The sequence below is a fragment of the Myiozetetes cayanensis genome, unplaced genomic scaffold (assembly GCF_022539395.1).
Source record: "Myiozetetes cayanensis isolate MyiCay16 unplaced genomic scaffold, myiCay2020 scf528, whole genome shotgun sequence".
Taxonomy (NCBI): domain Eukaryota; kingdom Metazoa; phylum Chordata; class Aves; order Passeriformes; family Tyrannidae; genus Myiozetetes; species Myiozetetes cayanensis.
The window spans coordinates 12170-27711 of NW_026087774.1; the positions used below are offsets into that span (position 1 = coordinate 12170).

The 15542-nt window shown below is 46.7% G+C and overlaps 1 protein-coding gene across 1 annotated transcript; it reads right to left on the bottom strand.

The window, feature by feature from the left end:
- Positions 1-367: 367 nt before the first annotated feature.
- On the bottom strand, positions 368-3063 carry TIGD5 (tigger transposable element derived 5). The gene has a single exon (XM_050334404.1). It carries the CDS (start codon positions 3028-3030, stop codon positions 1318-1320), a length of 1713 nt encoding a protein of 570 aa, XP_050190361.1. The 5' UTR covers positions 3031-3063; the 3' UTR covers positions 368-1317.
- Positions 3064-15542: the final 12479 nt, after the last annotated feature.

Below are 15542 nucleotides of genomic sequence, written 5' to 3' on the forward strand. Positions count from 1 at the left end.
TGAAGGGATGGAGGGACAGCACCCAGGGAATGGCTTCCCAGGGTTAGGTGGGATATTGGGAAGGAATTCCTGGCTGGGAGGGTGGCGAGGGGCTGGGCTGGAATTCCCAGAGAAGCTGTGGCTGCTCCTGGATCCCTGGAAGTGTCCAAGGCCAGGTTGGATGGGATTTGGAGCAACCTGGGCTAGTGGAAGGTGTCCCTGCCCGTGGCTGAAGTCGGACCATGATTTTCCACGATTACACCCCCTGGGCGTGGAACCCGACGGAGAAAACCCCCACCCAGGGGACACAACCACACGAAGGTCCCCTCCTTGTGCCACCCCAAACCCCTCCTGGCTGGCTCCACGGGGCTGCTCACAAACCACAAGCTCCGTGTGGGAATAAAAACCCATTTAATTCCCATAAACTCTGCGCTGAGGAGACAAAGACACGGAGAAACCTCCACCCCTCCAGCTGACCTGGGGCAGCTCCTCGGAGTTCACCTCGTTACCCCCCCGCTCCTCCCTTCAGTAATTTGGTTCAACCGGCTCAAATTTCTTCCAGGTAAGGCCAAGAGCTGCCAAATTCCTCTCTGAGGCCTCCACAATTCCGAGGTGGCTCCCTGCTCCGACCTCAGCTCGCCCACAGGTGTCATCCAGCCCCGACCACCCCCCAAACCTTTGGCTCCCCGGGGATGATGTACCTGGTTCAGCAGGTCCCCGTGGTCCAGGTGTTCCCAGTTGTGGTGGGAATGCTGGTGGTGCTGGTCCCTTTTTCCAGGGAGCTGCAGCTTCTTGGATGCCACCCAAGTGTCCCTTTCCCAATCCAGTGCACGGAGTTGCCTTAAACCGGCCCCAAACCATCCTGGCTTTCTGGGATTTTGTTTCAGCAGTGGGAAGGGCGTCACCAACCCCTTCCAGGGTGGAATATTCGCCCTACAGCACCTCGGGAGTGGTCCCTGTCCAGCTGCTCTGAGATTTGGGGACTCACCTGGGGGAGCATCCCCAATAATCCCGCTGACACCGAGCAGGTCCATCCCTAACCCCTTCTCCCCACGGGATTGGGGCGACCGGGGAAATTTTGGGGAGGGGGCACCCAGCGACCAGGGATGTAAAAAATAGCACCTCCTAACCACGTTCAGGCGAGGAACAACCCCGGAGCACGCCCGAAAATCCCGAAACTGCGACCCCACAGCCTCCCGGTCCCCAGCAGGAATCCTGGTGGGCGCTGGGTCGGGCGGCCCCTCCGCCGCCATCCCGCTGGGATAGCGGGGCATTCCCGGCCCCGTGGCCAGCTGGGGGCGGTTGGTAGCCCAAAGGTGGGCAGCGGTAGCCCCCGGCCTAGGAGTGGGGGCTGCGGCCGCGGCGCAGCCGCTGGGCCGTGGAGATGAGGGAGCGGAGCTGCACCAGCTTCAGCGGCCCCACCTCCCGCGGGTCCTGCCCCTCCAGCCACCGCAGCGCCGTCTCCAGGCCCTGGATGGCTTCCCGAGCCGTGGGAAGCAGCGGGTCTCCTCCTTGCCCACCGCCTCTGCCAGCGGCTGCTTCCTCCTCCTCCTCGTCTTCCTCGGCGCCTTCCTCGCCCGCGTCCTCTTCTCCATCCTCCTCCTCCTCCTCCTCCTCGTCCTCCTCGTCCGCGCCTGGAGCGGCGTCATCCAAGTGCAGCCAGTCGGACACTTCCTCGGGAGCCAAGCGCTTGAAGGCCAGCGCTGCCAGGTGGGTCAGGTCGCTGAAGACTTTGCTGTCCCCTCCTCCTCCTCCTCCTCCTTCGTGTCCCGCTGCCGGGGTTTCTCCGTGCTCCTCCTGGCCGGGATGCGGCTCGAAGGCGGCGCGCAGCCCCAGGAGCCAGCACTTCTCGATGGAGCCCGGCGGGATGAGGTCCCAGGAGAGCCCGGCGAGGCACAGCATGTCCTTGAGCAGGAAGGACCTCACGAAGTCGGCGGGGCCGCCGGGGCCGCCGCAGGACACGGCCAAGCGCAGCAGCTCCCGCTTGTAGAGCTGCTTGAAGGCCGACACCACCCCCTGCTCCAGCGGCGCCGGGATCCGACCCCCGGCTCCGGCGGGGCCGCTCCCGGCGGGACCCTTGGAGAGGAAGAGCGCTCGGATGGAGCCGTCGGGCGTCTGCAAGGGAGGAGAATCCTCACGGCCCGGGCCGAGCAGCAGCACGGCCTTCTGCTGGAGGCAGCTCCGCCGCAGGTAGCGCTTCACCCCCGGCACGAAGTCCTCGAAGAACCACGCCCGGAGCAGCGCCGGTGCCAGCGCGGCCTCGCGGCTGTAGCGGTAACACGCCGGGAACTTGTCCTGGTTGTGGTGCCGGAGGCTGGCGGGATCGCGGAGACCCCCGACCACCAGCGGCTTGAGCTTGTGGGCGCCCGTCAGGTTGGCGGCCAGCAGCACCGTGACGCGCTCGCCCCGCCACCGCCGCCGCCCCCCGCCCGCCGCCGCCGCCGCTGTGGATGCGCTGGCCGGAGATGCCGCGGCGTCGCCGGGGAGAAGCTTCCAGAAGAGGCGGGTGACGTTGGCGTTGTAGATCTGCTCGTCGCCGTAGCCGCCGCCGCCGCCGCCGCCGTCGGGCAGAGCCTCGGGGCGGGCGGCCGGGGCTCGCTCGGGCTCGGCGGCCGCGCCTTCGCCGTAGATGCGCTGGCTGGAGATGCCGTGGCGCTTCTGCCAGCGCCAGAACCAGCCGTGGCTCGCCTTGAAGGTGCATTCCGGCCCGTAGATCTGGCGGGCGAAGGCTTCAGCCTGCGCCTGGATGAGGGGCCCGGAGAGCGGGATGCCGTGCTGGCGCAGCGCCACGAACCAGGCGTAGACGGCGCGGTCGATCTCCTCCTCGTTGGCCAAGCGCATCTTCTTGCGCTGGGTGCCCACCTCGCCCCCGAGCTGCTCCAGGAACCAGCGCAGCTTCGCCTCGTCCTTCAGCCAGCCCCGGAGCGTGCCCCCCGGCACCCCGAAGGCCCGGCACACCGACGCCTGGCGCTCGCCCTTCTTCACCCGCTCGATGGCCTGCAGCTTGTCCTTGATGGAGTAGGCGCGGCGAAGCGACATCTTCGCCGACATCCCCGCGGGGGATGCGCTGCTGCCTCTGCCTCCTCCTCCTCCTCCTCCTCCCCGCCGCCCTCCCGCCATTCCCCCGCCCTCCTCCGGCTCCCCCCCGGGCATGGAGCGGCCCTCGCGTCCATGGGCATGGGGGGCGCGTTATAAGCGGGGAGGGACGCGGGGATGGGGCGCCTTTGTCCCCGCTCCGCTCCCCCGCATGCGCTGGCTCTGCCCCCCCCTACACATCGAGCAGCGCCGCTCCTCCCCCCCCTATTTCTCTGCCGAGTTGGTTTCGTCCTCGTAGCTCCGCCAGGGCCCGCGGGTTGTACCACTCTGCGAAGAGGGGGGTGCGCCCCCCATCGCTGCCCCCCCCCCTCACGCCGCTCGCCTCCCTCACGGGATGTTCCACCTTGTTGTCACGGAGGGTGAGTGGGGGAACACGGCGGCGCCTCACTCGCAGCGAGGGCACTCCCCCTTTCCCCCTTTTTGTTTCCTTCCAAAACGCGAGGAACACCCCCGGAGAAGCAGGGAAGCGCTGCGTGTGCGTGGGAGTGGGTAGGCGCAGCGAGGCGGCGCACCCCCCTTTCCCGCGGAGTGGTACAACCCTTCGGCGCCCCGGAGGCGCGAGGACGAATCCACTCCGCAGCAAAAAAAGGGGGAGGGGACACAAAGCCACGCAAATCCACAGGGAAAGGGGTTGTGCGCGCATCCCGCGTGGATATTCCCCATCTCCCTTCCCACGCGGAGCGGGATGAGCCACTCTATACGTGTTCAGCGCGTTGTTTCCCCACCGTGAATTCTCTTTTTTTCCCCTCCCTCCACGCGCGTGGTACGCGCCGCGCCCATAACGCTCCGCGCGTGGCGCGCCGCCCCCCTTTTATCCCGGCGGCGGCCGAAGGGAGCGGAGCGGCCTCGGGGGGGACCGCGCGGTGAGTCCCGAACCTCTTCCCTCCTTTTCCCAACCCCCTGGGATCCTTATCCCGCCCTTGGGATCCCTATCCCACCCTTGGGATCCTTATCCCGCCCTTGGGATCCTTCATCCCCCTTTCCTGAGCCCCTCCGAGGGGAGTTCGGGGCTCCCCGGAGCGTCCTTTGCCTCCTCCCAGGGGTGGCGGGGGGGGAGGCCCTCGTGGTCCTTGGGGTGAGTTTGGCGTGGGAGAATTCCCAAGGGAAAAGGTGGCGATCCCTCCCCGCTTCCCAATATTTTAGTTCCCTTTTCCCTTAATAGTTCTGGGAAGGGGATTTTGGGAACCTCCCCAAAGTCCTGAAGGAGAGAATTTAAGCTGCCCTTGGATTTTGGGATTACTTTTCCCTACTCAAAATCCCAGGGAATACTGGGATGACTCCCCAATATTTTGAGCTTCTTTTCCCTTAATAATTCAGGGAAGGGGGTTTTGGGAACCCCTCAAAGTCCTGAATGGAAGGGTTTAGGGTGCCCTTGTTTTTTGGGATTAGTTTTTCCCACTCAAAATCCCAAGGAATACTGGGATGAACTCCCTCTTCCCAATATTTTAGGTCCCTTTTCCCTTAATAATTCAGGGAAGGGGGTTTTGGGAACCTCCCCAAAGTCCTAAAGGAGAGAATTTAAGCTGCCCTTGTTTTTTGGGATTACTTTTCCCCACTCAAAATCCCAGGGAATACTGGGATGCCCCCTCCCTTCCCAATATTTTAGATCCCTTTTCCCTTAATAATTCTGGGAAGGGGAATATGGGAATGCTCCCCTTCCTCCCAGAGTCCTGAGGGAGAGGATTTGGGATGCCCTTGATTTTTGGGATTACTTTTCCCCACTCAAAATCCCAGGGAATACTGGGATGACTCCCCCTTCCCAATATTTTATATCCCTTTTCCCTTAATAATTCAGGGAAGGGGGTTTTGGGAACCTCCCCAAAGTCCTGAAGGAGAGAATTTAAGCTGCCCTTGGATTTTGGGATTACTTTTCCCTACTTAAAATCCCAGGGAATACTGGGATGAACTCCCTGTTCCCAATATTTTAGGTCCCTTTTCCCTTAATAGTTCTGGGAATGGGAATATGGGAATGCTTCCCTTCCTCCCAGAGTCCTGAGGGAGAGGATTTGGGATGCCCTTGATTTTTGGGATTACTTTTCCCTACTAAAAATCCCAGGAAATCCTGGGCTGACCCCCCTTCCCAATGTTTTAGTTCCCTTTTCCCTTAATAATTCTGGGAAGGGGGTTTTGGGAACCTCCCCAAAGTCCTAAAGGAGAGAATTTAAGCTGCCCTTGGATTTTGGGATTACTTTTCCCCACTTAAAATCCCAGGGAATAATGGGATGATCCCCCTTCCCAATGTTTTAAGTCTCTTTTCCCTTAATAGTTCTGGGAAGGGGAATATGGGAATGCTTCCCTTCCTCCCAGAGTCCTGAGGGAGAGGATTTGGGATGCCCTTGATTTTTGGGATTACTTTTCCTTACTTAAAATCCCAGGAAATCCTGGGCTGACCCCCCTTCCCAATATTTTAGTTCCTTTTCCCTTAATATTTCTGGGAAGGGGGTTTTGGGAACCCCTCAAAGTCCTGAATGGAAGGGTTTAGGGTGCCCTTGTTTTTTGGGATTAGTTTTTCCCACTCAAAATCCCAGGAATACTGGGATGAACTCCCCCTTCCCAATGTTTTAGGTCCCTTTTCCCTTAATAATTCAGGGAAGGGGGTTTTGGGAACCTCCCCAAAGTCCTGAAGGAGAGAATTTAAGCTGCCCTTGGATTTTGGGATTACTTTTCCCCACTCAAAATCCCAGGGAATACTGGGATGAACTCCCCCTTCCCAATATTTTAGGTCCCTTTTCCCTTAATAGTTCTGGGAAGGGGAATATGGGAATGCTGCCCTTCCTCCCAGAGTCTTAGGGAGAGGATTTGGGATGCCCTTGATTTTTGGGATTACTTTTCCCTACTCAAAATCCCAGGGAATACTGGGATGACTCCCCTGCCCTTTCCCAATATTTTAGATCCCTTTTCCCTTAATAATTCAGGGAAGGGGGTTTTGGGAACCTCCCCAAAGTCCTAAAGGAGAGAATTTAAGCTGCCCTTGTTTTTTGGGATTACTTTTCCCTACTTAAAATCCCAGGGAATACTGGGATGATCCCCCTTTCCAATATTTTATATCCCTTTTCCCTTAATAATTCTGGGAAGGGGAATATGGGAATGCTTCCCTTCCTCCCAGAGTCTTTAGGGAGAGGATTTGGGATGCCCTTGATTTTTAGGGATTACTTTTCCCTACTAAAAATCCCAGGGAATACTGGGATGACCCCCCTGCCCTCTCCCAATATTTTAGTTCCCTTTTCCCTTAATAATTCAGGGAAGGGGGTTTTGGGAACCTCCCCAAAGTCCTGAAGGAGAGAATTTAAGCTGCCCTTGGATTTTGGGATTACTTTTCCCCACTCAAAATCCCAGGGAATACTGGGATGACCCCCCCTTCCCAATATTTTAGGTCCCTTTTCCCTTAATAATTCTGGGAAGGGGAATATGGGAATGCTTCCCTTCCTCCCAGAGTCTTTAGGGAGAGGATTTGGGATACCCTTGATTTTTGGGATTACTTTTCCCCACTCAAAATCCCAGGGAATCCTCGACTGACCCCCCTTCCCAATGTTTTAGATCCCTTTTCCCATAATAGCTCTGGAAAAGGAGGGGGAGGTTCCCACATTCCCAGTGGGGTCTCCTTTCCCGTTGCCCCCCAAAAAGCAGGATGTGGGGAATTCCCTCAATAACTGGGACATCCCTTTCCCAGGATTTGGGAGTCTCCCTAAATTTCTGTGATTTTCCACAGTGTGAGGGAGCAGATTCCCTGTTTTTTTGGGGGAATATTCCTGCTTTGTAAATCCTCACCTCTGGATGACAGAGTGGATGGATCAATGTTATTCCCACCTGGGAAGGAGGGGAATTTTGGGAATCTTCCAAAAGCACCTCCTGGGTCTGCTTTCCCCCCCTAATTCCTTGGAATTCTCATCCAATCACCTGCTCCAAAGGGAATCCGCAGCTGCTGCCGTGTCCTGGCCCGGATCCATCCCAATCCCAACCCCCCCTTGGCTGCCTCTCCCAACTTTTTCTTTGGAGCTCTGGAAAAATCCTCTCTTGGAGTTCTGCTGATTTTCCCTTTGGAATCAGTTGGAATTCCATGATCACAATCCTTTGGGATGAGGAAATTCCCGCTGCTTGGCTGTAACTCTTCCCTCTCCATGTTTTTCTTTTCCAGGTGTTTTCCTGTTTCTCCCTGACCTTCAGGTAGGAATTTTCCCTCCCCCTGAGCTGTTTATTCCCGACTTTTATCCCATTTCTCCCAAAGGAGAGAATTCCCAACATTCCCAGTCTTTCTTTCCCTCTGAATTCCCAAATCCCTGATTTCCTCATCCACAAAGGTTGGGAATTGCCTTTTCCTGGGAGTTTTGCCAAAGGGATGGTGAAAATTCCCACTGGTGTCCAGAGCCGGGAATTTTAGGGAATGGAAACAGCAGGAAAACTGGGAAAGAGCCGATTTTCAGGAATTAAACAACGGAAGAACCACTTTAGGAGGAGCAAAATCTTGGAAACACCGAGTGGAACGTTTGGATTTGGATTTAGTGGGATTTATTCCCGTTTCCCTCCTGGAATCTGCGACCTCTCATCCCGAATTTCCAGGCTGGGATTTGGCGCCTGCAAAGAACAAACATTCCCAAAACCTCGGAATCCCAAACTTCCAGCGGAATTTTGGGGTGGAAAACTGTGGAAAACCCCCTTTTTCCCGGTTTATTTCGGGAAAAGCGACGGACATGGAACAGAAAACTTCACTTTTCCCGATTTTTCCCGATTTTAAGCTTTGAATTCCTTAAAAATCCGCTTTTTTTTTGCTGAGGAAGCAAAAAACGCCTCGGGAATGGCGGGAATTCTTTTTTTGGGAATGGTTGGGGGCTTCAATCGCCCAAAAATCGGGATTGGGATTGGGAAAATCCTTCTGGATGAAACCACAATGAGGTTCTTTTCCTTGCTGTTGGAAATGGGAATAAATTGGGGGGTTTTTTTGGGATGTTTGTCCATGAATTCCATGGAATTCTGGGAATTTCCTGGGTGTTCTGTTGAATTAAATGCGTTAATTAACGAGTGGGTTAATTATTAATTAATTTGCATCTTGTTCCTGGTGATTCCTGAAAAAATTGGGAATTTTCTCTGATGTTATCCCTGTTTTCTTTAATGCTTTCCTAGGAGTTAAAAAAAGTAAGTACCGTCCTTCTGTCAGGGTTTTTTTTTGGGAATCCTGGAAAAATCCGGGAATTTCGGAGGGAGGGGGATTTGTTGGATAAAATGGGGTGGAGTTTGCTTGGAATTCTGGGATTTTCCAGTTTTTTGGGGGGTTTTTTTGGGTTTTTTTGTTGTTTTTTTTAATTAATTTCAGCTCTTTGGATTTGTGGGATTGGAGGGAATCTCCTGGGAATTCCTCCCTAGGGAATTCCTCCCTAGGGAATTCCTCTGGAATTCTTCAGTGAGGGGGTTGGAATTCTAGGGGTGCTTCAAAATTGGAGGGAAAAAAAATCACTTTTAATGAAAAAAATAAGTGTAAAATCCTAAATTTTAGGGGTTTTTTTAAGTGGAAAATCAACTGGAAATAAAAATGTAATTTTATTTTATATTTGTAAAAATATTATATTATTATTATTTATATTTTATTTATAGATATTATTATTTAATTATTTTTAAAATTATTTATTATTTTATTATTATTTATTATTATATTATTAATAATTTAAAATATTAATTTAATTTTAAAATTATTATTATTATAGGCGTATATTATTAAATAGATATTTATTTAGTTGCTCTTAATATTTTAATTAATTTTATATTTCCAGGACTGTTATTTTAATAATAATTTAGATTTTTAGGAGTTCTTGTGCAAAAATCACTTGTAAATAAAAATAATTTCTATATTAATTATTATAAATAAGTAAATTATTATACATAAATAAATTATTATAAATAAATTATTATAAATGAATTATTATAAATGAATTATTATAAATAAATTATTATAAATAAATTATTATAAAAATTATTTCAATTTTAATGGAATATATTGATATTAATTTATATTTTAGAGGGGTTATGCAAAATGACCTATAATTAAAAAGTATATTAAATAATTAAAAATATATTAAACCCCCAATTTTAGGGGTTTTTTTGGGTGGAAAATCAGCTGGAAATTAAAAATATCAATTTTTGTTTTGTATTTCTAGAAAGATTATTTTATATTAATTTTTATCAATTTATTTTTATTTTATGTTTACCGGGTTTAGTGGTATTAATTATTTAATATTTAATATTAATACTTAAATAGTATTTTAATTATTTGTATTTTATATTTATAGACTCATAGTTTAAAATATTTTATGTTTTATTGGAAATGTATAATTTATATATCATTATTTTATATGTATTTAAATATTAGTGGAATATATTTTTATTAATTTCTATGTTAAAGTGTTTGTGAAAAATCACTTATAATTAGAAATATTTTCTATTTATTTAAATATTAATAGGTTTATATTAATTTATATATTGAAAAAATTGAGGTTTAAAAATTGAGGTTTAAAAATTAAAGTTTAAATTTAAAAATTGAAGTTGAAAAATTGGAAGTTTAAAAATTGGAAGTTTAAAAATTGAGGTTTAAAAATTGAAGTTGAAAAATTAAGTTTAAAATTCAATTTAAAAATTGGAAGTTTAAAAATTAAGGTTTAAAAATTGGAAGTTTAAAAATTGAGGTTTAAAAATTGAGGTTTAAAAATTGAGGTTTAAAAATTGAAGTTTAAAAATTAAGTTTAAAATTCAAGTTTAAAATGTGTTTAAAATTAAGTTAAAATTTGAGTTTTAAAATTAAGTTTAAAAATTGCAATTTAAAATTGAAGTATAAAATTGAATTTAAAATTAAGTTTAGAAATTATGTTTAAAATTTAAATTCAAAAATTAGAGTTTAAAATTGGAGCTTAAAAATTGAGGTTTAAAAATTGAAGTTTAAAAATTGAAGTTTAAAAATTGAAGTTTAAAAATTGAAGTTTAAAAATTGAAGTTTAAAAATTGGAAGTTTAAAAATTGAAGCTTAAAAATTAAGTTTAAAAATTATATTTTAAAAATTGAAGTTTAAAAATAAAGTTTAAAATTAAGTTTTAAAATTGAAGTTTAAAAATTGAAGTTTAAAAATTGAAGTTTAAAAATTGAAGTTTAAAAATTGAAGTTTAAAAATTGAAGTTTAAAAATTGAAGTTTAAAAATTGAAGTTTAAAAACTAAGTTTAAAATAGTGTTTAAAATGAAGTTTAAAAATTAAGTTAAAAATTGAAGTTTAAAAATTGAAGTTTAAAAATAAAGTTTAAAAATAAAGTTTAAAAATTAAGTTTAAAAATTAAGTTTAAAAATTAAGTTTAAAAATTAAGTTAAAAATTGAAGTTTAAAAATTAAGTTAAAAATTGAAGTTTAAAAATTGAAGTTTAAAAATTAAAGTTTAAATTTAAAAATTGAGTTTAAAATTAAAGTTTAAATTTAAAAATTGAGTTTAAAATTAAAGTTTAAAATTGAGGTTTAAAAATTGAGGTTTAAAAATTGAGGTTTAAAAATTGAAGTTTAAAAATTGAAGTTTAAAAATTGAAGTTTAAAAATTGAAGTTTAAAAATTGAAGTTTAAAAATTGAAGTTTAAAATTTAAGGTTTAAAATTAAGTTAAAAATTGTATTTAAAAATTAAGTTAAAAATTAAGTTTAAAAATTAAGTTTAAAAATTAAGTTTAAAAATTAAGTTTAAAAATTAAGTTTAAAAATTAAGTTTAAAATTTAGGTTTAAAATTAAGTTAAAAATTGTATTTAAAAATTAAGTTAAAAATTAAATTAAAATTTAAAAATTAAGTTAAAAATTAAGTTAAAAATTAAATTAAAAATTAAATTAAAAATTAGGTTAAAATTTGAAAGTTTAAAAATTAAAGTTTAAAAATTGACTTAAAAAATTAAGCTTAAAAATAAAATTTAAATTTAAATTTAAAAACCAGAAGTGGAATTTACCGCTATTTGGGATTCCTAATCCCAAATAAAATCCTGTTTTTCCATCAGCCACCCTTTTCCTTGGGAAAACACAACCCTGGACCGGGAACAACCTGGAAAAACTCCGGAATTGGGATCAATTTTTCCCTTAAAATTATACTTGGATGGTTTAAAACTTGGGAATTCCCAGGAATTTCCTCAAAATCCCATTTTTTTTTTTTAATTGTTTTTTTAATGTGGAAAAACCAAAACGGGAAGTTTAAAACACTGGGAAGGAAATTCGGGATATTTTGGGAAGAACATTTTGAGCTTCCTCGGAATTCAAATTCCCGAAAGAGGGGAAAAATGGGATGAAAAAAATAAATATTCCCGATTTTCCTGAGGAAAACTTCCCGCTTTGCTGTGCTTGTTCTGTCCCCTCTTCCCTTGTTTTATTTTTTTTGGGAAAGATGAGAACCCGGAAAAATCCCTGCCCGGCCGAGAAAACCTGGCTGGAAAACCACAAATCCCAGGAATGCGAGCGGGAAGCGGATCCCGACGGCTCCTCCCAAATCAACGGCGTCTGCCCCGAGGAATCCGTGGATGGAGAGCTCAAAAAATCCCGGAATGGGAAGAAACAACGGAAAAGGAAGCGCTCTCCCAAATCCCGGAGCGGTGGCGATTCCCGCCCGGAATTCCTGCTGGGAATGGCGGCCGAGCGTGTGTGGTTCGACAAACCCTTGTACGACCGGGCGGAAAACATTTACAGGGAAAAACTCCTGGATTCCTGGAGTGGAGAAGCACCTGGAAGTCCCCAAATCCCTGAAGAATTCCCGACGGATTCCGGGGCGAAATCCAACCCCGCCATTCCCAAAATCAAAGCGTTCCCACGCTGCTCCCACGGGAATTTTTCCGCCTGCCACCACGTCATCCACGGGGTTTGGATCAACAAGCTGGATTTTGATAAAGCTGAAGGAACATTCATGGAAAAATCCCAACTTTTCCCACCTCCCGCTTTCCTGGTTATCCCATCCCCCGGTTGGAATTCCGGGTTGGGAACGCCGGACGAGGGTTACGGCACCGCCCTGCCCACTCCTGCCATTCCCAGCTCCGCCATTCCCGCTTTTCCCGGCTCGGAGCGGGCACCGGTGAACGGGAAGCCGCAGATTCCCAACTGGGAAGCGCTGGTGGCGGCGGAAGCGTGGCTGGAAAAACCCCTGTACGACAGCGCCGAGAGGAATTTCTACGAGAGGATTTTCTCCCGGAATTCCCGGCAGGAAAACGACCAGGAAAATCCCAAAAAAAGCGGGAAGAGAGGGAAATTCCCGGAATTCCCGAGGATATCCCGGCTTGTTTCTTCCTGCACCGGGATAATGAATCCGTCTGGCTCCACAAGCTCTCCTACGACAGAGCTGAATCCCGTTTTTTTTCCATGGAAGCTTCCAGAGCTGCCGGGATTCGGGAATCTCCCTTGGGAAATCCTTCCCCGCCCATCCCGGCTCCGGGAATGAAGTAGGAGATGTTTTATTTGGAAGGGATGATGGGAAGGAGGGAGGGAGGTGGGAATAGGCAGAGAATTCCCAGGATTCAGCCACAAGGAGTTTTGCATGCGGAGAAGATCGGGAGGAATTCCTTGCGGGAATTCCTTGTGGGAATTTTCCCCTCCTTGCTCCTGATTGGATTCTGGTGGATGAAGGTTGGGAATGGTGTTCCTTCCCTTTTTTTTTTGTTTTCCATGGATTCAGGACCTTCCTCCTTTCCATCCCCTCATTCCATGTCCAACTGAGCGGCATTCCCAGCTGGAAGAAGGTTTGGAGATGAATTTAGGGAAGGATTCCTTTGGGAATACGAGCTTTGGGTTCCAGAGGGAAAAGGTTGTTACATTCCAAGGGATTTTTGGGAATGCTTTGGGATCCTCTCCAAAGGCTGGTGTTCCCTCCCTTTTTTTTTGTTTTCCATGGATTCAGGACCTTCCTCTTTTCCATCCCCTCATTCCAAGTCCAACTGAGCGGCATTCCCAGCTGGAAGAAGGTTTGGAGATGAATTTAGGGAATGATTCCTTTGGGAATACAAACTTTGGGCTTCGGGTTCCAGAGGGAAAAGGTTGTAACATTCCAGGGGATTTTTGGGAATGCTTTGGGATCCTCTCCAAAGGCTGGTGCTGGGATAGAGCTGAGATTCCCAGGAAAAAAAGAGCTCTTGGAACATCAACCTTTTATTCATCTCTTGGCTTCCCTGGCAGCGTTTTCTTGGAAAACTCTGGGATTTGGGATGATTTGGGATGGAACCTGATCCTGGGATGGTTTTCCTTGTGCTGCTCCATCCCTGTTTTCCACCTCCTCCAATCCTGGCTCCATCCCCATTCCCAGCTGGAATTCAGGCCTCATCCCTTCCCCTCTTCCCATTTCCCTTCAAATCCAGCCCCCTCTGGAAGCTGCTCCTTAAAAATCCCACTGGGGCTGCTTTATCCTGGTTTTCCCATGGAATTCCAGGCATTTTTCCCATGTAGGGACAGGGATTTTTCCATGATTTTTCCGTGTAGTGACAAGGATTTTTTTTCCCTGTAGTACCAGGGATTTTTCCATAGGGATTTTTTCCATTTAGTGATCAGGATTTTTCCGTGGAATGCCAGGGATTTTTCCATTCTTTTCCCATGTAATGCCAGAGATTTTTTTCCATACAATGCCAGGGATTTTTTCCAGGAATTTTTTCCCTGTAGTTCCAGGCCTGTCCCTTCCAAATATTCCTGATGATTATCACAGTTTTTCCTGGAGAAATTGTGGATTTTCCATGCCTGGAAGTGTCCAAATCCAGCTTGGACAGATCTTGGCTCATCCTTATCCGTGGAAAACGGGAATGGGGTTGGAATTACAAACCCTTCCCATCCCTTTCCACCCAAACCATTCCACAATTCCACATTCCCCTTCCCTTGGAATTCTCCACAAGCTCCAGAGTGGGAGCAACCTGGGATTTTCCTGGGAAAAATCCCTCTCATTCCATGGGGAAAATCCCTCTCATTCCATGGGGAAAATCCCTGTCATTCCATGGGAAAAATCCCTGTCATTCCATGGGAAAAATCCCTGTCACTACAGGGAAAAATCCCTGCCATTCCATGGCAAAAATCCCTCTCAATCCATGGGAAAAATCCCTCTCATTCCATGGGGAAAATCCTTGTAATTCCATGGGGAAAATCCTTGTAATTCCATGGGGAAAATCCCTGTCATTCCATGGGGAAAATCCTTGTCATTCCATGGGGAAAATCCTTCTCATTCCCTGGGAAAAATCCCTGTCATTCCATGGAGAAAATCCTTGTAATTCCGTGGGGAAAATCTCTGACACTACAGGGAAAAATCCCTGTCATTCCCTGGAGAAAAATCCTTCTCATTCCATGGGAAAAATCCCTGTTATTCCATGAGGAAAATCCCTGTCACTTTGTGGGAAAAATCCCTGTCATTCCATGGGGAAAATCCCTGTCATTCCATGTGAAAAATCACTCTCATTCCTGGAGAAAAATCCCTGTCATTCCATGAAGAAAAATCCTTCTCATTCCATGGAAAAATCCCTGTCACTACAGGGAAAAATCCCTGTCATTCCATGGAGAAAAATCCCTGTCATTCCCTGTGAAAATCCCCATCATTCCCTGTGAAAATCCCCATCATTCCCTGTGAAAAATCCCCATCATTCTCTGTGAAAAATCCCTGTCACTCCATGGGAAAAATCCCTGTCATTCCATGGAGAAATCCCTCTCATTCCATGGGGAAAATCCTTGTAATTCCATGGGGAAAATCCCTGTCATTCCATGGGAAAAATCCCTCTCATGCCATGGGAAAAATCCCTCTCATTCCATGGAGAAAAATCCTTCTCATTCCCTGTGAAAAATCCCTGTCATTCCATGGGAAAAATCCCTCTCATTCTATGAGGAAAATCCCTCTCATTCCACGGGAAAAATCCCTGTCATTCCATGGGGAAAATCCTTGTAATTCCATGAGGAAAATCTCTGACACTACAGGGAAAAATCCCTGTCATTCCATGGGAAAGATCCCTCTCATTCCCTGTGAAAAATCCCTGTCATTCCATGGGAAAAATCCCTGTCATTCCCTGTGAAAAATCCCTGTCATTCCATGGGAAAAATCCCTGTCATTCCATGGGAAAAATCCCTGTCATTCCCTGTAAAAATTCCCACCCCCCAGCACAAACTCCCAACTCCCAAATCCCCTCTCCCACCCCCTAAAATCCCTGGAAAAGCTTTATTTTCGGGAACAAAACCAGACCAGGTCACTGCTCCTTAATCCTCTTTATCCTCAACCTTTAAATAAACCCTTTCCCACCATGCCTTGGGCCCGGAAAACATTCCCAGGGAACCTTCCCTGCTTCCCATCCTTGTTTTTCCTGACTCCTGGCTCTGTTTTTCCCAGGAAAATGGCTCTGGATCATTTCCTGCACGACAAGGTGTGGTTGGAGAAGCACAAATACGACGATGCCGAGCGCAGGTTCTACGAGCGCCTCAACGGCCCCTTGGGAGGCTCCTCCCGCTCCCAGGTAATTCCAGACCTC

What these genes read in the sequence shown, in the direction of transcription:
- TIGD5 (XM_050334404.1), bottom strand. Translation starts at nt 3,030, where the DNA reads ATGTCGGCGAAGATGTCGCTTCGCCGCGCCTACTCCATCAAGGACAAG.